We start from the raw sequence: 25,339 nt of genomic DNA on the forward strand, positions 1-25,339 counted from the left end.
ATACAGTTGACAAACCACCACGAGCGAACAGACAGAGGAGCTCAATGATATAAGAAGAAAGGGAAATAAGAAGGAAGGAAGAAGAAGTACAAAAGGACAAAGTTGGAATTAAGAAAAATTTGAATGGTGTATTTGAGATTGAGTTGGTGCAAGAAAAAAATCCCTAGTTTGTCGAGCAGGTATTTTCAACAAAATTCAGTGGAATGGGCCCACTAACAGGTTGGGGTAGGACTATTAAGAAGGCTGTTAGGTGCACCCAACATTTTTGCTGGTGTACCCAACAAAATTTATAAATGACAAAAATGCCCCTGACCTTTTTTTCCTTATAAAAGCTTTTTTTTTCTTGCGCTTCACAACTGCCATTTTTGTTCCCTGTTTTTCTTTGTTTTTGTGGTTTTTATGCGGCATTGTCTCGGGTTCGTTGGTTCGTTGTGAACGGTTAGCTGCGGTGGTCGGCAGTGACAAACGAGGTACGCAGAAGGTGGTGGCTGTGTCGCGAACGTACGGATTACTTACGGATCAACTTGATCCGTAAGTTGGTGTGTCACTGTTACGGATCAAGTTGATCTGTAAGAAGAGTAACTATTTTTAAAGTGTGATGTTTTTTTAATTCAGTTTCCATTTTTTTTAAATTATTAATTTGTTTGTATGGCCATTTTTCGTTTGAGTTGGTTAGATGGATGAAGATGAGTGGATGTATGAAATAATGTCTGAACAAGAGGATAATGATTATGAAAATGAAGAAGCATGTGGTGCGAATGAACCACATGTTGATTGTTCTGATGCATTCAATACTTCTCAGGTTATAATGTTAATGTTTGTCACATATTTAATAAAATGAATACCGGTAGAAAAATTAAATTATGTGGATTTCTTTGTAGGTGTTTGAGTGCCGAGAGGATGTTTTGTGGTGGGCTCGATCCGTTGTTCATGAAAACGGATTTGTGGCAGTGATTTTAATGTCGTACACAAACACAAGTAGTAAATGAAGGACTACGTTTGTGTTAATTGGCTGTGAAAGGAGTGGCGAGTATAGGTGTAGGAAAAAAGAATTTATCAGAAGAGACACTAGGACTAGGAAATGTGGGTGTCCCTTCAAGCTTCGTTGCAAGCCAATGGTTGGAGGAAAAGGTTGAATGGTGAAGTTGATTTGTGGAGTGCATAATCATGAATTGGTCAAGTCATTAGTTGGACATCCATATGTGGGGTGATTGACTAAAGCTGAAAAAACACTTATTGCTGATATGACGAAGTCCATGGTGAAGCCAAGAAACATTCTGCTAACTCTGAAGGAACACAATGCCAATAGCTGTACGACCATTAAACAGATATACAATGCAAGAAGTGCATTCCGTTCTTCCATAAGAGGAAGCGATCTTGAAATGCAACATCTGATGAAGCTTCTTGAACGTGATCAGTATATTCATTGGCACAGAATAAAGGATGAAGACATGGTTCGTGATATCTTTTGATGTCACCCTGATGCAATGAAGTTAGTCAACGTATGTAATTTTGTGTTTTTGATAGACAACACCTACAAAACAAACCGGTACAGACTCCCACTGCTCGATTTTATTGGGGTGACACCGACTGGGATGACATTCTCTGCCAGTTTTGTATATGTGGAGGATGAACGCGTTAATAATTTAGTCGGGGCTTTACAACGCTTCTGAGGCCTTTTTTTAAAGCGTGATGCCCTCCCTGGAGTTATTGTCACTAACAGAGACCAACCATTGATGAATGCAGTGAATGATGTATTCCCTGAATGTACAAATTTGTTGTGCAGCTTTCACATAAACAAGAATGTGAAGGCCAAATGTAAATCACTAATTGCGCAAAAAAATGCTTGGGATTATGTCATGGATTGTTGGGGATGTCTGACTGATTGTCCTTCAGAATAGCAATTTGATGAATGCCTGAAGAAGTTCGAAATGGCTTGCGCACCTTGGCCAATGTTTGTTGACTATGTCAAGGAAACATGGATAATACCACACAAGGAAAAATTTGTTTCCGCCTGGACTAATAAGGTGATGCACTTAGAAAACACAACAACAAACAAGTATGAAATTGTTCAACTATTTCTATTAACGTTGATGAATTGATGGAATTTATTATTGTATATGTTTATTTTTATTTGTGTATTTGAAATGTAGGGTTGAATCTGCTCACTCATCTTTAAAAAGACTGTTACAAAATAGCCTTGGAGACTTATGCAGTGTGTGGGATGCCATGAACAACATGATTATGTTGCAGCACATGGAGATTAAAACATCATTTGAAACAAGTACACATGTCGTTGGACATTGTTCAAAAAAACGATATACAGGAGGCTTCTTGGAATGATTTCAAGGTATGCTTTAAATCATATTGCTGCTGAATTAGAGCGTGTTGACTATGCTGGCAAGAATCACTCAAGTTGTGGTTGCGTGGTGAGAACCACGCTTGGTCTTCCTTGTGCTTGTGAGCTATCCAAATATGTTAGTGGTTGCATCCCACTGGATTCAATCCATATGTTCTAGAGGAGACTCAGTTTTTCAGACCAAGGGTTATCTGAGCCCGAGGTGAGCATCAAGGAAGTAATGGAAACAATATCCAAAAGATTCAAAGAACTTGATGTTTGTGGCAAGTTTACTCTGAAGACTAAACTTTGGGAAATTGCATGCCCTGATCAGAATTCGATGTGTCCTCCTCCAGCAAAGGTTAACACAAAGGGGGCACCGAAGAAAGCTATGAGCAGGAACCCAAGGTCAACAAAGCGCGATCCATCTTAATGGGAGTATATAGATGCCTTTGAATCTATGCAAAATAGCAATTCGTCGGTGAGGCGTACTGCATCATCCTCTGAGCAACCGAATCGAAGAACGATGATGCCCATGTTGGACCAGTTTCATCCATTTATGCACGATTTCATTGATAAGATTGTTGATGTCAAAGCTGATGACAACTGTGGATATCAGTCGATTGCCGATTTATTAGGTATGGGCCAAGACTCTTGGTCGGTGGTCTGCAACCATTTGCTTAAAGAACTTGCCAAATTCTCAGAAGACTATATCAAGCTCTTTGGTGGCATGGAGAGATTTGAGGAATTAAGGATGTCACTACTTGTTGATAGGTTAACCAAGGTATGTAATTTATGTATTTGATTTTTAAGACTTAACTTTGAAATTAAGTTTGACATGTATATTTGTTTCATTCAGGTGACTACGGATAAGTGGATGGATATAATGGACATGGGACATGTCATTGCATCAAGGTATAACGTAATCGTTGTATCCTTGTCTAAACAACAAAGTACGACATTCTTTCCTCTTAGAAGTCAACCGCTGGCAAATTCTTCATTGCATCGTATAATTTGTATCGGTCATGTGTATGGCAATCATTTTGTTGAGGTACATTGTAGATATGAAGTGTTTTTTTTTATATTTATGCAATGAGTTTTGTAGGATTGAGTTAACACTTTTTTCGCATGTACAACAGGTTTATTTAAAAGAACATTGTCTCTTACCGCCTGTAGCATTGTTATGGTCTAACAATTGTCATCCGCAGGCAAAGTCGTGGCCAAATCCATATATTAGCAAAATGCAACATTACAAGAGCTTCGTGATGTTCAAGAGAGACTATGTTGACATAAATGATGATTGAACATGTAATTTATAATGACTGATCATTTTGAATTGGATATTCACATTTATGTGTCTTTGTATATTTGTTACGTCTATAACAAAATTATTACTTAATTCTAAAAAAAACATGTATGATATATCATTGTCTGAGTTGACAACACATTGTGAAAAAACGTGTATGATAAATTGTTGTTTGCATTAACATAAAGCGCGTGAAAGGACCTTGCACAGCATGACTACACATGCAGATCTGATGCAAGCTAAAACATGTCACGTCATTGGTGTAGTTGACAACACATACAGAAAGCATGTGCGTGCGTATTTTTAATCTTTAAAAAATGCAGCACTAATATTAAAACTCATCTATATATATGACATAACCTAACACTGTAAAAAACCACAAGTTTCAGTCGTAACCCAACTCTTACAAAAAACTATGGCATTCTTGGGAGAGACAAGCAGTCAGACAGTTGTGAACTCCACATTAGGTTTTTTTTTTCAAATGGATCCATTGTTCACAACGATAGTGGTGTTTCCTTTCAAGCTTCCACTCCAGTTCCCATTCGAGTACCTAACGGGTGTGATTTTGAAACGTTAAAAACCAGAATACACAATACCCTTAAGCTAGCCGACAAACAATTTTTGGATGAAATTTACTACCGGCAGCCTTTCACATATGCAGGTAATCAATTTCGGTTTCAATGTATGCAAATGAAAGATGATGCTGATGTTAACACAATGTTAATGTGTAATCATGAATTTTCGTTTGTTGGTCCGATTGAGTTATTATGTAGCATTGCTAGAACCCCAGATGATATTTTAAACTTACTTCAAGCTATTATGACCCCTACTCATGATGCCCTGCTATATTACAATGGGAGGTGAAACATGTCATGCCAAAATGAGTTTGTTGGTTACTCGTTCACAGGAAAAAATCCCAAAAAATTTGACATTCCCACTGGATGTACCATGGATGAACTGAAAGATTTGATCAAGCAAGTTGCGCCTCGTGGGATTCCCCCTTATGGTATTGATGAAACACAAATGGTAAGATGATTGTTTTTTCGAAAACCAAGTCACAATGAGTATTCAGAAAAAGTTATAAAATTCGAAATAATTGAACTCAAAACCAACGATGACGCGATGAAGGTGTTGATTGAATCTAACTACTAGAAAAAGATTGGGCCAATAGAAATTTTAGTTGTTTTCAGTAAACCTGTAGTGGAAATGGAAGACGAGTTGTCCTTGTCGCAAAATTAGCATGAGTTAGTTGTAGTATTTGATGCAAATTTAATTTCGTTCAACTATGTTGAAGTTAATGTACTTTTTGAATTCATGTATCGCATAATCGTTTTTTTTTTGGAAATGGAAGATGACTTGTCGTTCTCTGTTAAATTTGATTTCTACTACTTTTACTTTTTTGTCAGTCTTTCAATTTTATTTTAAATATAAAAAAACAACTACAACAACCGAAAAATAACAATTAATTATTTATACTCGAGTAGTTCATTTTTTTTAAAGAAACTACTATAAAATTGAAATTTAATTAAAATATATTTTGTCATCAATTAAAAATAATTTAATGTTGAACTAATTAAAAAGATTTAACAAAGTAAATTTTACTCTGATGCAAAATATGGAAATGAAGAAAATAAATAAATTATATGAGTCAATTATTAATTTAATATGTTGTATAATGCTTCAAATGAGAAGGTTTTATTTTTTAGTCTCTCAAATTACAAGGTTTTATTTTTTAGTCTCGTAAAATAAAATATAAATGTTACGCCTAATTATAAAATTATAAAATATAATACAGATTTTTATCTTAGGAGAGAAATTAAAAAAAATATTTTTTAAATTTGATAGAATTAAATTATAATTTTTTTAATTAGAAGTTTTTTAAGCATGTGAGTCCATGTTTTCAACTTCTTTATTTCAATTTCCATTTTTTGTTTAATTTATTCTTTTCTAAAACCTTTCCACAAATAATTCAAAATTAGATTCATTAAATTAGTTGTAAGACTAAAGATTTTGTGGTTCTTAATAAATTTAATCCAATCAAAAAGTTGTGTTTAAAAGTGTTTTATAACATTTTCTAACTAGAAATATCTAGTTTTTACTCTTTAAACATCTTAAATAAATCTCACTATAACCCGTCATTATTTTTACTCTTGACAACTTGAACAAATTACCACTCTTAGCCAATAATTTTTAAAAAATTTATTAATACAAACTCCACACATAATCTCTCAACCTTATGTTTTGATATTGTAGCATTTCTTAAAGGTACAAATATATTGACCCACATAAAATATTTAAGCATTGATACTTAGATAATTACATCATGCTTCCCACACTCTAATTAAACATTCTCCCTCAGCATCACATCTTTTATTAAAATAAAATATTTTTTAGTCTCTTAAAATAAAATATAAATGTTACGCCTAATTATAAAATTATAAAATATAAATACGAATTTTTATCTGAGGAGAGAAATTAAAAAAAAAACATTTTTTTAATTTGATAGAATAAAATTATAAAATTTTATAAGCTAGATTACGCAAAGGGAATACACAATCAATAGAAATAAATAAAACTAACATTACTAATGGAAATAAATAAAACCAAAATTACTAATGAAATGGGTTCAAGTACAATATTTGTATATACATCGAATATCAATATAAAATATGTAAATAAATTACGCCTGATCCGTGCGTCGCCTGCATCAAGACCTAACATATACTAGCTGGTCTTGTGTGACACTCCTGACCATCCTGAGGCATTCTTCGATCACCTCATGTGTCGATGAGCCTGGCGTGACCACCCCTAGGCTCAGATGTCGCTGCAACCTCTTAGCAATCCCATGGCAAACTTCCTGTTAAATATAAAACAAACAGATCACACAAATTATTATGAAAATATTGACGTAAATCACATAAATTATTAGTATTACTTACCACTACATGTCTAGGCTCCTCTACAGCGGGCCTCGTAGATGTCGACGGTGCTCCTGGCTCCAGCACGTGAGGGATATCTGTCTGTGGGGCCTGAGGGATGACTCGGGGCTGCGGAGCATGACCATCTGGCAGAGGATCTGATGCGTGACCTGCTGTCATGAAAGGATGCGAGATGCGGAAGAACCAGTTCATGTAGTCGTTGGCACACTAACCTGGCACAACACACACCTCACCTGCTAGAACCATATAATCCGAGTAGTGCATCCACCTGTCGTGTATATCATCATACGACACCCATGAATCAACAGGCGGAGCAGGAATGGTCTGGGTGTATCCAAATTGCCGCACGACCCTCTCTAGTCGGTAATACACAGCAACAGGCCCCCAACGCAAGAGACCAGAATAACATGAAATCAAATGGAAGTCTCAGACCGGTCGGTGCTCCCCATATGGGATCCAACAGACATCTGGAATCCGGAGTTGGTCCAGGCGCTCCTTGTACGCCGGTGTACGTATGCTCTTCACGGTCTTCTTCGTTGTAATCCACCTACAGGCACGCGGTGAATCCTCGTCGTAGTCCTGATCAGCAGTTGACTCCGCGACTGAGGGAAAGTGCTTGTATATCCAGTACTACAGAGGTAACATCAAAATGATAAACATTAATAATGAAAGTCTAACAAAATTTAAAGTTAAACATTGTTGAACCTCAACGAATGAAAAACATGTTTGTTACCTGCAGCAGTGTGATGTACTCGCTAGGCTGTCAGCTACTGTTGATAGAGGCATCGTTCAGCTGGTCGTACATATGCACCAACGCAGCTACTACCTAGGCGTACCTCCCGGTCTGACTGAGGTCACGAAGGGCCTCCAAATACACAACATGAACATTGGTTGCACTCTTGTTAGCAAATAGAGTGCAACCCAGAAGATGAAGAAGATATGCACGAGCCGCAGCTGTCCAATAACCTGCCTGACATCGGTGCTCGTAGATATCACATACCCATTGCAGGCGTACGTACGGTCCACGACACTGCCCTGTCTCAGCCCTGGCAGCCTCTCTAGAGACCATTAATAAGTCCACCAGCATCTGCACCGCATCATCCACGTGCAAGGGCTGAAAGGCGTGCAAGTCGCCAACCACGGGTAGATGCAGAAGCGAGGAGACGTTGTCCAGCGTGATCGTCACCTCTTCCACAGGGAGATGGAAACTAGATGTCTCCCGGTGTCACTGCTCGATAAACAAGGACAAAAGTCCCCGATCATCAGTGTCTACTGAACACGCGATTAGAGGACTTAGTCCTGTCCCAGCAACTAGTCCCTCAATGGCAGGGACAGGCCTGCCTAAACTATGGACCTTCCTCCCGTGAGAGGATAACTTCAACTCAGGACGCTCCTGAATTGAAGTATAAAGGAACACAAAATTCGTTAAAATCATCATTTAAAGGAAAACTAATTTCAATCATAAAGTATAATTAACAAGTAACTAAAAATAAATATTATAAATACCTCTCCCGTCCATACGCTGCAAGCAACGTGATCCTCATACTGGGTCAGCACGGATGGGTCGCTCGGACCACCCGGAAATCCCTCATGCTCATCCTCAGCAGCCTGCACGCCTGTGTCTGCAAGAATGTCTACCCTAGTGTCTACATCAGTTGGTGCCATCGGGTCATCCAGAAATACGTCAGCCTCTACATCTGGTGCAGGGACCACTGGCTCATCGTGCGTCGCAGTCACAGGTACTCGCTGCTTCCGTGTGGATGCGGTAGGCCGTCGACGCTGTAGAGCATCATCAGAATCATCACGATCTCCTCTGCCCACACCTCTGCCAGTAACGTGACCTAAGGCACGACCTAATCCTCTGGTCCTAACTATGATCTGCAAATGAGTACCACAAATTCCATCACTGATTTCATTCACTCAAATTTCATTGGTCTAACGCAAATTTCATTGACTCAAAGTCATGCAAGTTGTCAGCATTTGATTGAATGTAGGGTTGTCAGTCACTCAATTATTTATTTTAAAAGTTGTCAGGATTTCATAAGATGGGAATGTAAAATACTAGGATGTTGCATCACATTCATCATTTTTTTAATTATCTTCATTTGTGTGCATTAATGTTAAAATTACTCTCATAACCAAAGTTTTTATTCATGTGCATGTTTTGGTCTTTGTAACAACTATTTGTGCCTATAACAACTTACTTCTATGACAAAGTCTGCACATTGTTCCTTCTTTTTAGGACAAGTCTAATGTTTAGATTTAAAAGCTATCATATAATAGACAAAGAACACTCAACCTCAAACATTTTGGCTCAAATTGAGCTTTATATAAGTGCTTCATTCAATTTTTTGATCAAAAACAATTTCTTGCCAAACAAAGGTCTAACAAATTCTTGCATGTTAGCTAACTTTAATCTTTGTATCAAAAACAATTTTCCTAACTTGCTACTCAATTAGGTTGCTTCACTACTTACTCTAAATGACAGGAACAACTACAAAAGACATTGGTAATAATAGAAGATATAAGACTAATCTTGGAAATAATATTAAAACATCTACATCACTAAGCGGTCAAGACTCAAGACCTTTTTTCAGGACCTAAAGGCTTATCCAATGCACCTTTTTTCATCACCTGTTTTTTTTCAGTCTAACACTGTACAATTAGTATACGCTTTTAAATCTATGCTTTCACCCATCTACTTGTTCAAGCTGACCTGGGACCATTAGATAACTAAACACCAAAATATCTGCCATATAAGAGAGGATTCTTATGAGCATTTTCTCATATCATAGAAACTGAAGTTGGTCCATGTGATATTGTTAAATGGTTAAGAAGGGTTGGTTTAGACTCTTTTTATGGGACACACATTCCTCACAAGAGATTGCCTTCAATTACAACTCGAACTAGGCCAAGATGACCAAATTGTTGTGAACTAAATATACCGTGCATAGTAAACAAAAAATGTAGTGTCCATAGTAAAATTTAATTCAACCCAAAAAAGCCCCAACAGGTTCCAAGAATATAATATACAACATCGCAGTTAACAATGTTCTTGCTAAATTGAAAAACCAAATTGTGACAACAATCTAATAAGAATCGTCCAAATTATAGGTATTATTAAATCTTCTACCAAAGTAATACACAATGTTGAAAAAAAAAATTCTATAATATATAAAGTACATACAATTCAGACTTCAAACAAACACCATGGGAGAAAGAAACTCAATCCACCAACTTAATCAGTAACCTGCAAATTTCAGAACAAAAAGACACTAAATTCAAATGTTATTGTATTCTACAAATAATCCCCCAAATTTCAAAGTATTATAAACTAACCCTAAATCCTAATTTCAAAAAAACTCATTATTTTTTTTAAATATTTCCCAATTTTAAAAATTAAAGATGAAACTTACGGATCAAGTTGATTTGTAACTTTCATCAACCATCTTATGGATCAAGTTGATCCATAAATTTCATCAACCATCTTATGGATCAACATGATCCGTAATCTTCACTTCTGCTAACCAGTTTTTACGGATCACCTATAAAATGCTTACGGATTAAATATAAATGCCGGCAATCGAAGACGAAGAGCTGCTTACCTCAACAATGTCGACATGGAGGGAGAACACCACCCTCAAAATGCCTGGGCTACTCAACACCAATGAGCACCACGATCGTAGAACACAGACTCCCGGTGCGGAGGAAGAAGACGACGCTCACGGCGGGAACGCGGCGCGGAGGACCGAGGTCAAGCTTTTCTGAAACCAGCAACCACTTCATGCAAAGAAAATGAAACGAAGAAGAACGCGACTTAGATGAGGTCTGGGGTGAGGAGGGTGACCGAAATCACTTCATGCCAGCAAAAAGAAGAAAAAATGGTGAGGGTTCACGAGGAAGAAGAAGGCCAACGCGGGAGGGAGGGAGGGAGAGAGATGAACTGTTTTTTTTTTTTAGAAAAATTAAGCCAGGAATACAAAGATATTTTTGCATCAACTATTGGGTGCACCTAGCAGCACTCGACTATTGATTGGACTAACATAACATTAGTGGCAACGCAACGACGACGTTTACCCTCCGAATTATTAAGACGTTACTTTACCAAAGCTACCTCTAGTCAACAATTGTTGACTAGTTGTCGATTGTGGTCTGAGTTCGCGGTTTCAGTGAAAGATCCCCGCTCTGTTGGACCTCTGATTCTGATTCCATGTTAGGGTTTTAAGGGATCCAATTCCAGCTTCCTCTTTCCCATGGAATTGAAAAAGGGCAAGCTTGCCAGGTGTTTTTCTTGACTCTTTACTGATTTTTTCGAGCTTGATTCCTTTATAATGCATGAATTTCAACGAAAGTTTTTCATTTCATTTTAATTTATTCATTTGGTCTTTGCCCGGTACTATCCAAACGCATCCATTCGTTTACTGTGTATGAATACGTTTTGTTTCTTGAACAATAATAGTCCTTTTCATTTTTGGAGTTTCTTTTCTTCTGAAAACGACTTGATTTGTTTTCTAAGAATTTAACATTTTAGGTTCTACACGGATGGTAAAAAGCATAAGCAATCGTTTTGGGGAGCAAGAGCAACTGAGCCTCCAGCACTTAAACCTAGCAATTTGCTACCACTAGGGAAAAATAGAATTGCTGAAACATTTAGAATTGGAGGATCGAAGGTGTTCCCGGAGGACCATGAGCCGTGGCGTAAAAGAATACTTGACCCGGGTAGCGATATTGTGTTGAAATGGAACCGGGTCTTCATAGTTTCATGCCTGGTGGCTCTTTTTGTTGATCCATTGTACTTTTATTTGCCTAGTGTAATAGAAAACACAGGGTCTACATGTGTAAGGACAGACCTAACACTGCGCATTGTCGTGACCTTTCTTCGCACTATTGCAGACCTTTTTTATCTGTTGCACCTGATAATTAAGTTTAGGACGGCATATGTGGCACCAAGCTCACGGGTATTTGGCAGGGGTGAACTTGTCATGGACCCAAAGAAGATTGCAAGGAGATATATAAGATCTGATTTCTTCATTGATTTTATTGCCACACTCCCTCTACCTCAGGTGTGTTGTTCTAGTGTCAACATTATTTGATCTTTTACATTGTATCAATTTACTGCAAACTTCTCTTGCTGTTGATTTTGATTTCTGCTATAAAAATGGAGATAAAGTTAATTGAGAAAAATATTTAGCAGAAAATTATCTTTAGGGAAAATGTATAAGTTTCTCTATTCATTGTAAATTTCTAATTTTGTGCATGGTGACATTATCCATTATATTACATTGATGTAATAGATTAAGCTAACCATATTGGTTATAATCCCTTATCCATTCTGGACCAAAATCCAGAACTAAAGTCATGAATCAACTAAGCATGTTTGCCTCTAAAAAGCTTCTCATTTGATCTTCCATCACTTGACCACTTTTAGGGGCCCTGCAAAATGTAAAAGCATTATTGCCCTACATCTAAGATTTAGATTCTTATTTTATCATTTAAAGTGGTGCATACATAAACACCTCTAAAACGTGGTAAACTAAGATAATATGTCCAATTTGAGGCCTGTATTTCTACATGCTGTACTTCACTTATATAGACAGAACAGTTTAGTTGGTTTAAATTTTAGAAGTCGTTTGCAGGTTTGGCATATAGATGGTAGCTGATTGAACTTTTTTCTCTTTCAGATGGTCATTTGGTTTATTATACCAGCAACAAGAACCCCTCAAACTGATCACAAGAATAATGCGCTTGCATTGATTGTTTTGCTTCAATATGTTCCGAGATTATATTTGATTTTTCCATTAAGTTCTCAAATAATCAAAGCAACAGGAGTGGTTACGAAGACTGCTTGGGCAGGAGCTGCATATAATTTGCTGTTGTATATGTTAGCTAGCCATGTATGCAGTTTTGATTGGTTTTATGTTTCCATTTTCCAATTGTTACTCTCTCTCTCTCTCTCTCACACACACACACACACACACACACACCCGACAGTTGTCTGAACTCTTTGAAGTTTGAAACTTACTGGGTTAAGTCTAACTTTCTGTTATAACAATATATGTTTCTATTTTGTTGTTGCAGGTTTTAGGGGCAGCTTGGTATCTTCTATCCGTGGACCGATACACTACTTGTTGGAAATCCTTTTGCAAAAAGGAACATGATCCTGAAAATTGCTTTCTTTATCTAGACTGCACTTCGTTGAATATTAAGCTGCGCGAGATATGGGCAAATAGTACAAGTGTGTTTAGCAGCTGTGATCCCAGTAATGATAATATTAATTTCAAGTATGGAATATTTGAAAATGCAGTAAAGAAACATGTTGTCTCTTCAAACTTTATCCCAAAGTACCTTTATTGTTTATGGTGGGGATTGCAACAATTAAGGTATTACTTGGTATTTCCATGAGTACTGAAAATTGATTTTATAAATGGTGCATTTGATTAATTCATATTTTCTTCAATTTGTTCACTTTCTGATTTACTTCAACTTAAGATGATGCTGACTGCAATTTTAGTGTAAGAATTATATGGTTTAAGACGGAGAGCAAAGAGATTACAAATACTCTGTATGAGATTATATTCATATGAGCAGTGTTGTCAAATAGTGGCTATGGCACCTATGGCAGAAATTGGTGGATTTTTTTTTTAAAAAAAGGAAAAAATAGACTTTGGTCATGTGGCCTGACCCAAAAATGGTCCACAAAGGGTTTAAAACCCTATAATCGAATCAGATATGTTCTTTTCCTCTCCCAGTCTCCCTCATAAAGTTGCCTCCAAATGAGTAATCATCGACTAGCGACCTCTCTCTTCAGTGACCACTGTCCATCGCCATGAAGACAAGCTAATGTCAAATAAGCTGTGGCAAATCTAGTCATACTAGGCCTAATGAAGTCTCTCTTGTGAACTTCTTCAGCATGCTAATGAGCATTACTGCTTATTAGTAACCATCTAGATTACATTCTCCTCTCCAATAAAAGTGACAGCATTATCCAACATCTTGAACACTTTGTCAGCTGTTTTTGAGATGACCAAGGCATCTAATGAATACAGAAAAAAATCCCCTTTAGACTGTTCACCAAAAATTTACAAATTGAACACCTTTTTTATGTATCCACCCATTAGACAAATCATAATTTTGGTCTAGGAAATTATCATAACAGAAATCCTTTTTCAAGTTCAGCATCTTTTGGGCAAAAACAGGATGGAGATGGGCGTAATTTGGTGTGAAAAGCAGAGGTCTGTGCCACTTAACATGCCAATAATTGATGGAAAGGAAAAGCAGGGGTTTATGCTTTTGCTGTGGAGAAAAGTTCCATCCCTTACATCAATGAGTAGAGAAACAATTAAGATTGTTAATTTTGGGGGATCATGAAGCCCTAAACGAAGATGGAGAAGTAATTGCTATTGAAGTGGTTAAGGATAATGCGGAAGAACCAGTCTCCAACTTTCAGCCTTGGGGACAAGGCTGATTTTTCAGCTGGCAATAATGATGCAAATTGACCGTTAGGGGAAGTTTTGGCAGTTATGTGTAGAAAATAACTGTTTTAGAAATCAGTTCTGTATTATAAACTCAGACAACTAACTGCTTTAGAAAACAGTTGTGTTAGAAATTGCAGAATGGTAGTTATGAGTAGAAAATAACTGCCGGTAGTTATTTATTAGGAGTATATATTTGGTAGTATGTTGTGTAATTAGGCAGTGTGAAGTTATCTGTAGTTTGTGGACAGAGGGTAATCACTGTAGGAGACTTTTGTCTCTGGTACAGCAAGTGTATTGTCGTATTTGTGTGATAGGAGACTTTCATCTCTGCATCAGCAAAATGTATTGCTGTATTTTGTTTGATTTTCAGTGTTCAATATTATTTTATCAATTGGTGAGGGTGAGCACTGGTGTAGCGGAAAAGTTGCGCCATAGTTATGGGTTCAAATCTGGAAACAGCCTCTTTGTGTATATGCAAGGGTAAGGCTGTGTACAATGACCCTCCCCCATACATTTACATTGCGAGTAGCCTAAGTTTGCAGAAGAATCTAGAAAGGTGGAGGAGAAGATGAGAAAGGAGACAAAATTTTTTTATCTAGAAATTAAAGAAAAAAGTGATCCCTATGTTCAACCCACACTTTGGTTCCCTCTATTTGTGACTGTCATTTCCTTCATAATTCTAATCCTTCCCCAGCCCAAATGATAGCCTACTGAATAAGCTTTACGTGGACATATCATTTACTTGATTTAGGCTTAAAATGAATGAGCTATGCCCGTTTTATTTTAAGTATATCCACTCAAGCATCCAGCACCTCTGTTCTAACTTTAAGACCAAATTTCTCCTTTGAAACATACAAATTGGTAAAAGTTGTCTCCCACAAAAGTGGTTGATCTCTTTCCAACCTTTCCTGAAGAACATAAAATCAAAGATATGTAGTTTTAAGTTATGGCCAAAATACAAGAGCAATGTAAAAATGGTGTCAAAGTATAATAAAACCCAATTTAGCCTAATAAATTAAATTGGTGCCCAGACAAATCATTTAAGACTGAAATCTCATTAATTAGGTAGTTATAGAGGTAAATAAATGTGTCAAAACAGTAGCTATTAGAAAGCCTTTTTGCTTAAAAGCTTCTTTGAGTGTAAAATAATCAAAATCAAACATGCATTGAGTTGGTAAAACGATGAAAGATGCTCCTATGTTAATGGATAAGAATAAGAATACTATAAGATATGCTGAACTTACATAGACTGAAATTGTATGTGGCAGTGAGTTGGTAGTTGTGTTATAGGAGTATACTTACTCAGTTTACTTATCTTTTTGTTTCAACTAATCTGCAAAGGCTAAACTACAGTTAGTAGTTAGTCTATAGTTGGTTAATCTGTTAGGATAACTGACTAAGGTTAGTTGACAGCTACAATCGTGTAACTGTCTATATATACTGAGGTGTAACTGTTTTCTCCTTGGGTTGAACACAATCATCAACTTCACCTCACTTTAGACTTTTGCAATTTCTTAGATTCCCTGCAACTCTTTTAGATTCGTTTATGGTATCACTGAGCTACTGTTCGATCCTTAGCTTTTCTTCTTGGCTTCCGCTTCTAACAACCCTCCTCCGCCGCCGCCGGTGACCACTGAAGTTGCGGTGCATAATGAGACACCGGTGAATGTAGATGCTGCTACATTGGTCGCCGCCACTTCTTTCATAGAACAGCGAAAGATTTCTCTCATTCGATCTCGGAAAAACTCATGAACTCCCACTATTTGTTATGGTATCAACAGGTTGAGCTTGTGATCAAAGTCCATCGTCTTCACTATCTCCTCACAAATCCACAAATTCCTCCGCGATATGCTTCTTTGGCAGATCGCAATACTGGAAATGTCTCTTCTGAGTTTTTGCTTTGGGAACAACAGGCTCAACTTCTGTCGTGGCTTCAATCCACGATTTCAGGTGAAGTTCTCCCTCATCTCATCGTCTGTAAGTCCTCCTAGCATCTCTAGGATAAGCTTCATTCCCACTTTCAGTCTATTATTCATGCGAAGAAGCAACTTCGTAACGATATCCATAACATTCCACTGGATAATCGTTTGATCTCTATATATCTCCTTCGAATTCAGATTTTGATTGATTCGCTTGCTTCGATTGGAGATTTTGTTCCAGCAACTGAGCATGTTGATAACATTCTTGATGGACTACCCGATGAGTTTGAGTCTCTGGTCACGCTCATCAGTTGTAGATTTGAGTCTCTCACAATTGATGAAGTCGAAACTCTCCTTGCTCGTGAGACTCGCATTGAATAGTCTTGCAAGAAATCAATTGCTTTTGTCAATCTCACTGAGACATCCAAACCTAATTTTAGCCCCAATTCCTCGCAGTAGATGTCTTCCACCACCACTATATAGCCTCAAGCTAATGTTGCTCAGGCTAACACTGATTCAACCTACTACAACTACAATGGAGGTAATCGTTTCCCTAACAATGGTCGTGGAGGTGGTCACAATTTCTCTCCCGGTGGCCGCGGTGATAGTCGTGGCTATGGTGATGGCTGTGGGGGTTGTGGTGGTAGGTTCTCTAACATTCAGTGTCAAATCTGTCATAAATATGGACATGAGACTTCCTACTGTTATTATAGGCATGATGATAACTATGTCCCTACTCAACCAATGAACTATCCAAATCAGAATCAATATCCCAACTCCAACCAAATCCCAATCAACAGTGATATTCTAACCAAAATCCAAACCAATATCAAAACCAGTATCCCAGTAACCAACACTCAAACCAATATCCCCCCTCCCAATCTTCCAATTCATATCCTAATCAACATTCCAATCAGCCTTTTATCAGAATGCCCCACCCTAAGCCCATCTAACCAATGCTTAGTCCTCTTCATCCCAAAACTGGTACCCCGATTCAGGTGCTCACCATGTTACCAATGTCTCTCGGAATATTCAACAGATCACACCCTTTGTAGGACCAGATCAAATTATTATTGGGAATGGTCATGGGTTAAACATCAACTCCTCAGGTGTAACTTCCTTTAAAACTCCTCTTAACTCTCAAATTCCTCTTGTTCTTAATAACCCGTTATTTGTTCCTTCTATAACCAAAAACTTGATGAGTGTCAGTCAGTTTTGTAGAGATAATTCTGTGTTTTTTGAGTTTCATTCTCAGTTTTGCTTGGTCAAATCTCAGGTCTCTAAAGAGGTCCTGCTTCAAGGGTTGGTTGGTGCTGATGGCCTTTACAAATTCCCTAATCTGCTTCAGTCATCTCAACTGCCACTCAAGCCTTATATCACTGTCAATACCATTTCATCTGATGTTTCAGAACCTGTATTCAGAACATCTTCAAACTCTGTTTTGAATTCTGTAAAGAGTCAATGATGCTTCTGTTGTAAATACAGTTTCTAGTAAGTTCTACATCTTTTGCCCCTTGGCTTTCTAGATTAGGACATCCTTCTGTTGATACTATGAAACTTGTATTCAAACTTTGTAATCTGCCTATTATCAATAAAACAGGTCCTGATTTTTATTCACATTGTTGCATTGGTAAATCCCATAGACTTCCCTCCTTCCCTCCTTCCCTTCGCTTAGTGTCTATTCAACTCCTTTTGAACTTATCTATACTGATTTGTGGGGTCCCTCTCCTATTCTGTCCAGTACTGGTTACAGATATTATGTAACATTTGTTGATGCGCACACAAGGTTTACTTGGCTGTACTTGTTAAAAAGTAAATCAGACACTCTAGCTATTTTTAAACAGTTTCAAACCATGGTTAAAACTCATTTTAACCTACCTATCAAAGCTGTTCAGTCTGATTGGGGAGGTGAATATAGGCCTTTCTCTAAATGTCTTACAGATCTTGGTTGGTATTATGCATCGACTGAATTTTCCTCATACACACCATCAAAATGGTGTTGTAGAGAGGAAACACAGACACATAGTGGAAACAGCTTTAACTATGTTGTCTCAGACCTCAATGACACTTGACTATTGGGATCATGCGGTCATTTCTAGTGCTTACCTAATCAACAGGCTTCCTTCTTTGGCTATTCAAAATGAAGTGCCTTATCAAAGACTGTTTCACTAGCTACCAGATTACAAATTCCTCAAAGTCTTTGGTTGTGCCTGTTTTCCTCTTCTCAGGCCTTATAATCAACACAAACTGCAACCAAGGTCTCAAGAGTGTGTATTTTTGGGTTATTCTCTTTCTCACAAAGGCTATAAATGCCTTACTGCAGATGGCATAATATACATCTCCAAAGATGTAATTTTCAATGAAATCTGGTTTTCCTTTCCTTCCTTGATGGGTGAATCAGATCAGACTATTTCCACCAGTGTTAGTCATCCCAACACTTTAACTGTGCTACAGTCTCCTAGTCCAGCTGCCCCTGCTACTACTTCACAAACAGGTGCAGTATCTGTCAACTCATCTGAAGCTACAACACCAGCCTCATCACCATCTAATTCTTCTCCTTTGCCTCAAGGGACTTCTGAATTACCTAATACTCCACCCGCAATAGTATCATCCAATGTTGAAATTACTGCTGCTGAGGTATCTTTATCTTCCCCTGTTACTGATTCTGTACCTCCTGTCACACCTAATACTCCACCCGCAACAGTATCATCCAATGTTGAAGTTACTGCTGCTGAGGTACCTTTATCTTCCCCTGTTACTGATTCTGTACCTCCTGTCACTGCTTCTCAAAATGCTCTTGTTAGACCTGATAATGTGCTTATGTGCACAAGAGCCAAAGCTGGTGTTGTCGAGCCTAGACTCCATCCTACACTTCTTGCTCATTCTGAGCCTAAGTCCACTAAAACTGCGCTTTCCAATCCTACTTGCCTGGCAGCAATGAAGGCTGAGTATGGCTTTGATGAAGAATGGCACATGAACTGTTACTGATCTACCTTCATTTAGGGCTCCTATTGGCTGCAAATGGGTGTTTAGGGTGAAGGAGAATCCAGATAATACTATCAACAAGTACAAAACAAGGCTTGTGATGGTACCAGCCAAATCTCTCGTTTTATTACTCTTGTGGTACAAATGGACATCTAGGAATTGGAGCCTAGCCTCCCTAACCAACCACCGTGATTACTCCCGAATGAGTAATTCCAGGCAGTCAGTCTCTATTTATAGCTAACAACTAACTACTAACTGCCTTTAACTGACTTAAACAGTTACAAGGCTAACTACTAAACTGTAACTGATCTTAGTCAGCTGCCTAACCTGGTTCTGGCTGCTTTGGCTGCTGCTCTGGCTTCCTCTTATACTTGCCATGTGTCCTTCCTTCATACACTTGCTTAACCAGTAGCCTAACAGCTTGTAGAAAAGGGATTTCATCATAAACTTGGTTATGATTACAATTAGACTTTTTCTCTTGTAATCAAACCAGTAACTGTTCGGATTCTCCTGTCCCTTGCTATTACTCACAAATGGAGTCTTCAATAGTTAGATGTCAACAATGCCTTCTTAAATAGCATTCTTGAAGAAGATATTTACATGACTCAAACTCCTGGCTTTGAAAACAGCAACAAGCAACTTGTGTGCAAATATGGCTTAAAACAAGCTCCTAGAGCTTGGTTTGACAAACTTAAAGCTACTCTTCTTCAATACCAGTTCTGGTCAAGCAAGTGTGATCCTTCCTTATTCATTTACACTGAAACCAGCACTGTGATTTATAAGTTGGTGTATGTCGATGACATTATTGTCATAGGCAAACAATCCTACTTTCATTAAATCCCTGGTTACCAAACTCAATTTTGAGTTTTCTCTTAAGGATTTAGGAAATCTAGACTATTTTTTGGGTATTGAAGTAAGATCTCAGCCTAATGGTGCGCTCTCATTCTAACTCAGTCCAAGGATATAAGAGACCTGTTGACTAAGACCAAGATGGATGAAGCTAACTCCATCTCTTCTCCAATGGTTGGTGGCTGCAAGTTAAGGGGGTGTTTGGTTTGGTTGTTTTCTGTTTTCATTTTCATTTTCATTGAAAACAGAAAACGGTGATGAAAATGTGTTTGGTTGGATTTCTGAAAACATTTTCAGTGAAAATGAAAACAGGAAACAACCAGAAAATGAAAACAATAAATTTTCGTTTTCAGTGTTTTCAGTTGAGAACAGAAATCTCATTTCGGTTAAAATGAAATTGTGGTGACAATGAATGTAATTTTAAGTAAATCTAAAAATACAAAAAAACAAGAAGTCAATATATTATAAATTTTCAGTATTTTTATTTCATGAAAACAGAAAACAAGAAGTCAAACCAAACATATTTTCAGAATTCTAATATTTTGAAAATGAAAACAGTTTTCAGAAAATGAAAACAGAAAATGAAAATGCAAACCAAACACACCCTAACTAAGTCAGGCTATGAGTCCTTTTCTGATCCCACCTTGTACAGATCTGTTGTGGGTGCTTTGCAGTATGCAACCATCTCTCGACTTGAAATTAGTTTTTCTGTCAACAAGGTCTGTCAATTTATGTCTGATCCTACTGAACAACACTGGGCAGCAGTAAAGAGAATTCTCAGATACTTGGCTGACACTATTAATTTTGGACTCAGTTTTCTTCCTTCATCTACTGGACCTCCATTTTCTTTACTTGCTTATTGTGATGCTGATTGGACTTCTGATCCAGATGACAGAAGATCCACTTCAGGAGCAGCAGTTTTCTTTAGCTCCAATTTAGTCTCTTGGTGGTTTAAAAAGCAATCTGTGGTTGCTAGGTCCAGCACAGAAGCTGAATATCGTAGTCTTACCTTGGCTACAGCAGAAGTCACATGGATCCAATCTCTTTTGTCTGAGCTTCATATTCCTTATGCATCTCCTATTATTTTTTGTGACAATATGAGCACAATAGCTCTTGCTCACAATCCTGTGATGCACTCTTGCACCAAACATATGGAACTGGATTTATTTTGTCAGGGAGAAAGTCATTGCCAAGCATCTTCAAGTTGTTCATGTCCCAGATCAAAGAGCTGATATTCTTACAAAGGCTCTCACTCCTTCTAATTTTACTGCATATAGGTCCAAGCTCAGACTGGTTGAAAAGCATTCTGCAAACCCCTCATGAGCTTGCTGGGGGTATACATACTCGGTTTACTTGTCTTTTTGTTTCTACTAATCTGTAAAGGCTAAACTACGGTTAGTAGTTATTCTATAGTTAGTTAATTAATCTGTTAGGATCAATGTTGTTAATGGTGGATGGCGGTTCATGGCGGAAAGCCAAAAATCTGCCATAAAAATATGACGGATGATGTAGCGGAAAATGGCGGATGTCATGGTGGACAAAAAAAAAACATATATATATATATATATATATATATATAATTAAAAATTATCAAGTACCAACACCAAACAAACTCATTCAAATTGAAAAAAACAATGGATTGCAGTCAAATAAACTAAAAAAGTGGTGTCAAACAGAAAACAAAATAAAAAATTGGTGTCAAAAATGAAAAAAGGGTGTCAAATAGAAAAACGAAAAAAAAAACTGCAGACATCAAAAACAGGTGTAAAACAGCAAACAAAAGAAAAAAAAACAAAATAAAAACGCAACACTCCGTCGTCCACGTTCGTTCGTCTTCGCCGTTGTGCTGTCATTCGTCACCGCCGTTCGTGGTGCTGCTGGTCGCTGCTTCGCGGGGTCGTGCGGGTGCTGGTCGCTGCTTCGCGGGGTTGTGCTGCTGCGCTTTTGAAATATATTACCGGGTAGGGTTGGGTTGGGTCAGCCCAACACCTACCGCGAAAAAAAACAAAAAAGGCCGCTATTCCGCCTTTCCCGCTATTCCGCCATGGCCGCCATGGCTATGGCGCCGCCATTCGCAACCCGCAACGCCACCGCTATTCGGTGGCATTTTTTCAAAAATCCGCCACGCTTTTCTGCCATGGCGCCGCCATGGCCGCCATTTGATAACACTGGTTAGGATAACTGACTAAGGTTAGTTGACAGTTACAGTTGTGTAACTGTCTATATATACTGAGGTGTAACTATTTTCTCCTTGGGTTGAATACAATCATCAACTTCAGCAACTTCTTAGATTCTCTGCAACTCTTTGGGTTCGTTTGTGTTAATTGTAATATTTGTTAGAGATGGATGATATTGTTTGTTGATTCTCATTCTTTCAATCCTTTTGGCTTTGTTGCAGTTCTTATGGGCAGAATCTAGAAACTAGCACGTTTATTGGAGAAACATCATTTGCTATTGTCATTGCCATCTTGGGTCTTGTATTATTTTCCCATTTAATTGGGAACATGCAGGTATTTATGTATAATTTCTTTTCAGTCTACGTTCAATTAGTATCTAAATTATCAAGAATTTCAAATATAAAACTTCATTTGTTACAAAGTTTAGGTATAGTCTAAAGAATGACAATTTTCTTGATTTGTTGGAACTTTTTCCATGTTGGTTTTTTAACAAAGGCTATATATAAGTGCTACAAAACACTAGGACAAATAAGCTGTTGGACTTTATTAGAATAATTAGCAATATACTATACTAATATAATAGAGTGCCTAGGTTTCTTTTTATGTTTTCTTCTGTTTAATTTGATTCTGCATTGAGGTTGTTGCTTTGGTGTAGACTTATTTGCAATCAATTACTATAAGGCTTGAGGAGTGGAGGCTTAAGCGAAGAGACACAGAGGAGTGGATGAGGCATCGCCAACTCCCTGAAGATTTGAGAAGTCGTGTTAGACGATTTGTTCAATATAAATGGCTTGCTACTCGTGGAGTTGATGAGGAAACCATTCTACGTGCCTTACCTGCTGATCTTCGCCGTGATATACAGCGGCATTTGTGCTTAGACCTTGTTAGAAGAGTATGATTTCTGCTGACTGTTTTAGGTTTAAGAGATTCTTATTATTTAATAAGGTCATGATGGTTCACTTAAAAGTATGGCAGCTCTCTATAAATCCTCCTGTGCTCTCTATAAATCCTCCTGTGCTCATGTCCACAATTTGGGGCATAATATAGAGACCATTGTTTGATTGTTTCTTCCAATTCTTTCTCAGGATGGTATTTTATAATTACCTTTAGTAGGAGCCCTGTGATGTGTAAGTTTTCACAAAATGCTTTACTGTCTTGAAGATTTATGCATTTAGTACCATCTCTAGTTCAAATTATCTTCTGTCTGAGTTGGCATTAGCATCTCTAGGCTTCTTATTGTAGGATAAGTTGAATTGAATGAGTATAAGTTAGGTTGAATGATTGATTCCTATTGATGCCAATGAACACAAATGCTAGTAAGTATAAAATTTACTCTATTGTAAGAGTGTTTAACAAATTCCCTTTCTATGCTTTCAGGTTCCCTTCTTCTCACAGATGGATGATCAGCTTCTGGATGCAATATGTGAGCGGCTGGTATCGTCTCTGAGCACTCAAGGCACCTACATTGTTCGTGAGGGTGACCCGGTGACTGAAATGCTTTTTATCATTAGAGGTAGACTGGATAGTTCTACTACAAATGGCGGCCGTAGTGGTTTCTTCAACTCAATCATATTGAGACCTGGAGATTTTTGTGGGGAGGAACTTCTTTCTTGGGCTTTACTCCCCAAATCCACCATTAATTTGCCTTCTTCAACTAGGACAGTTAAAGCCCTAAGTGAGGTTGAAGCTTTTGCTCTTCGGGCCGAAGACCTCAAGTTTGTTGCTAATCAATTTAGGCGCCTTCACAGTAAGAAGCTGCAGCACACTTTTCGATTTTATTCCCACCATTGGAGGACTTGGGCAGCTTGCTTTATACAGGCTGCTTGGCGCCGATATAAGAAAAGGATGACTATGAAAGACCTCAGTTTGAGGGAAACCATTCCTTTAGACGAAGCAGTAGCTGGTGAGAGAAAACATGGGGACTATTCTGCTGGTTCAAATTCAACTCAGACTAAATTGAACCTTGGGGCTACAATTCTTGCTTCGAGATTTGCTGCTAACACACGAAGAGGGGCTCTGAAGATGAAAGATGACATGCCCCAGTTACAGAAGCCTGAAGAACCTGACTTTTCCACTGAAGCTGACGATGATTAGTTACACTTATTCAGTGGCATTTGGTTTTCAAATTCGGTTGGGTCCTGCATTCTATTTCAGTATGGATAATGATTCTGCAGGTCACAAAAATCCTGCGTAACCCTCTGCCTGCCGTATGACCCTTGCTGGTAGGGTTGTCGATGTATTTTAATTAGTAAGATACAAAGGGGGAAATATAAGGTTATGCCAGGGAATGGTGATGGTGGGTTTTTTATTGCTCAGTTGTGTATACTCATATTTATTGCAATTTTCATCAGAGTAAGTTGATTACTATTCTACAAAGTATGCATCAGACCCTATTAGATGGCCCCAATCTTATAAAAGGGTGGAAAATGGGGGCAATGTGAGAATCGTTGTTTTTGTTGCATTATTAATGCTACTCAGTCCTTAAATTCGAGTTGACATTGGAGTTCTCACGAGTGTAGCTACCGTCTTTTGTTCTAAGTTTTTCTTGTATAAAAAGATGGAGTTTCTATGGGCTACTTGATGGACTGCTTTCCACACAACCTTATGACCTTGTATGCTATTATAACATGTATGACAAAAATGGAACTGAAATGATTTTTAAATTATTTTTGAAACACTTTTATACGTATTTTTAAAATCAAGAAAAAAGATTTTGTGAATTTAGTTTAGTTTGAAAAAAAATGTACATTTTTCACATTTGATAGTAACAATTTGTGTAAGTTTAAATTTTGCTTAAAATTAAAACTAAAAATTGGTTGTTGTTTTTAAACTATCCAACCACCCAAAACCACCGCTCCATGCAAATACCACCACCTAATACCACTCTCAATAACTCTAAGGGAAGATAGCTAAGGGAAGATAGCGCAAATGGAGAAAAAGATACAAAGGTGTAAAATGTGCCTTCATTCCAAAATTGTGAATCTATAACACTTTTCTTTATCCTTTTGAAACAACTTTTTTGGAAGGTTACTAACATGCTTCTGGAACGACCTTTTCAGAAGCATGTTAGTATCCTTCTGGAAAGGTTGTTCCAGAAGCATGTTAGTATCTTTTCGAAAAGACTACTCCTGAAGCATGAATCATGTTAGTATCCTTATAAACAGTATAACCAAAAGCATGTTAGTATCCTTTCAAAAAGGCTATTATGGAAACATGTTAGTATCCTTCCAGAGAGGCTGTTTTGGAAGCATGTTAGTAACTTCTGGAAAGGTTGTTCAAGAAGGTTAAAACAAATAGTGTGTCACAAATCCACAATTCAGAAATGGAGGCACATTTTACATCTCTTTCATC

At 37.6% G+C, this 25,339-nt stretch overlaps 1 protein-coding gene and 1 non-coding gene across 3 annotated transcripts; one reads left to right on the plus strand and one right to left on the minus strand.

The window, feature by feature from the left end:
• The first annotated feature begins 10,608 nt into the window (after positions 1-10,608).
• On the plus strand, positions 10,609-24,482 carry LOC100808425 (cyclic nucleotide-gated ion channel 17). 2 transcript variants are annotated; one of them, XM_003522895.5, is made up of 7 exons: positions 10,609-10,865; positions 11,115-11,646; positions 12,265-12,477; positions 12,662-12,963; positions 22,210-22,321; positions 22,644-22,880; positions 23,366-24,482. In XM_003522895.5, the coding sequence occupies exons 1-7, from the start codon at positions 10,837-10,839 to the stop codon at positions 24,080-24,082; spliced, it is 2,142 nt and encodes a 713-aa protein (XP_003522943.1). In that variant the 5' UTR covers positions 10,609-10,836; the 3' UTR covers positions 24,083-24,482. The 2 variants fall into 2 exon arrangements, with proteins under 2 accessions (XP_003522943.1, XP_014630184.1); XM_014774698.3 differs by lacking the exon at positions 12,265-12,477 and having other exon boundaries at positions 10,647-10,865.
• On the minus strand, positions 14,488-14,576 carry MIR10417 (microRNA MIR10417). The gene has a single exon (NR_161683.1). It is a non-coding gene; the product is annotated as a microRNA MIR10417 (primary transcript).
• Positions 24,483-25,339: the final 857 nt, after the last annotated feature.

This window comes from Glycine max, chromosome 4, assembly GCF_000004515.6.
Source record: "Glycine max cultivar Williams 82 chromosome 4, Glycine_max_v4.0, whole genome shotgun sequence".
NCBI classification, from domain to species: domain Eukaryota; kingdom Viridiplantae; phylum Streptophyta; class Magnoliopsida; order Fabales; family Fabaceae; genus Glycine; species Glycine max.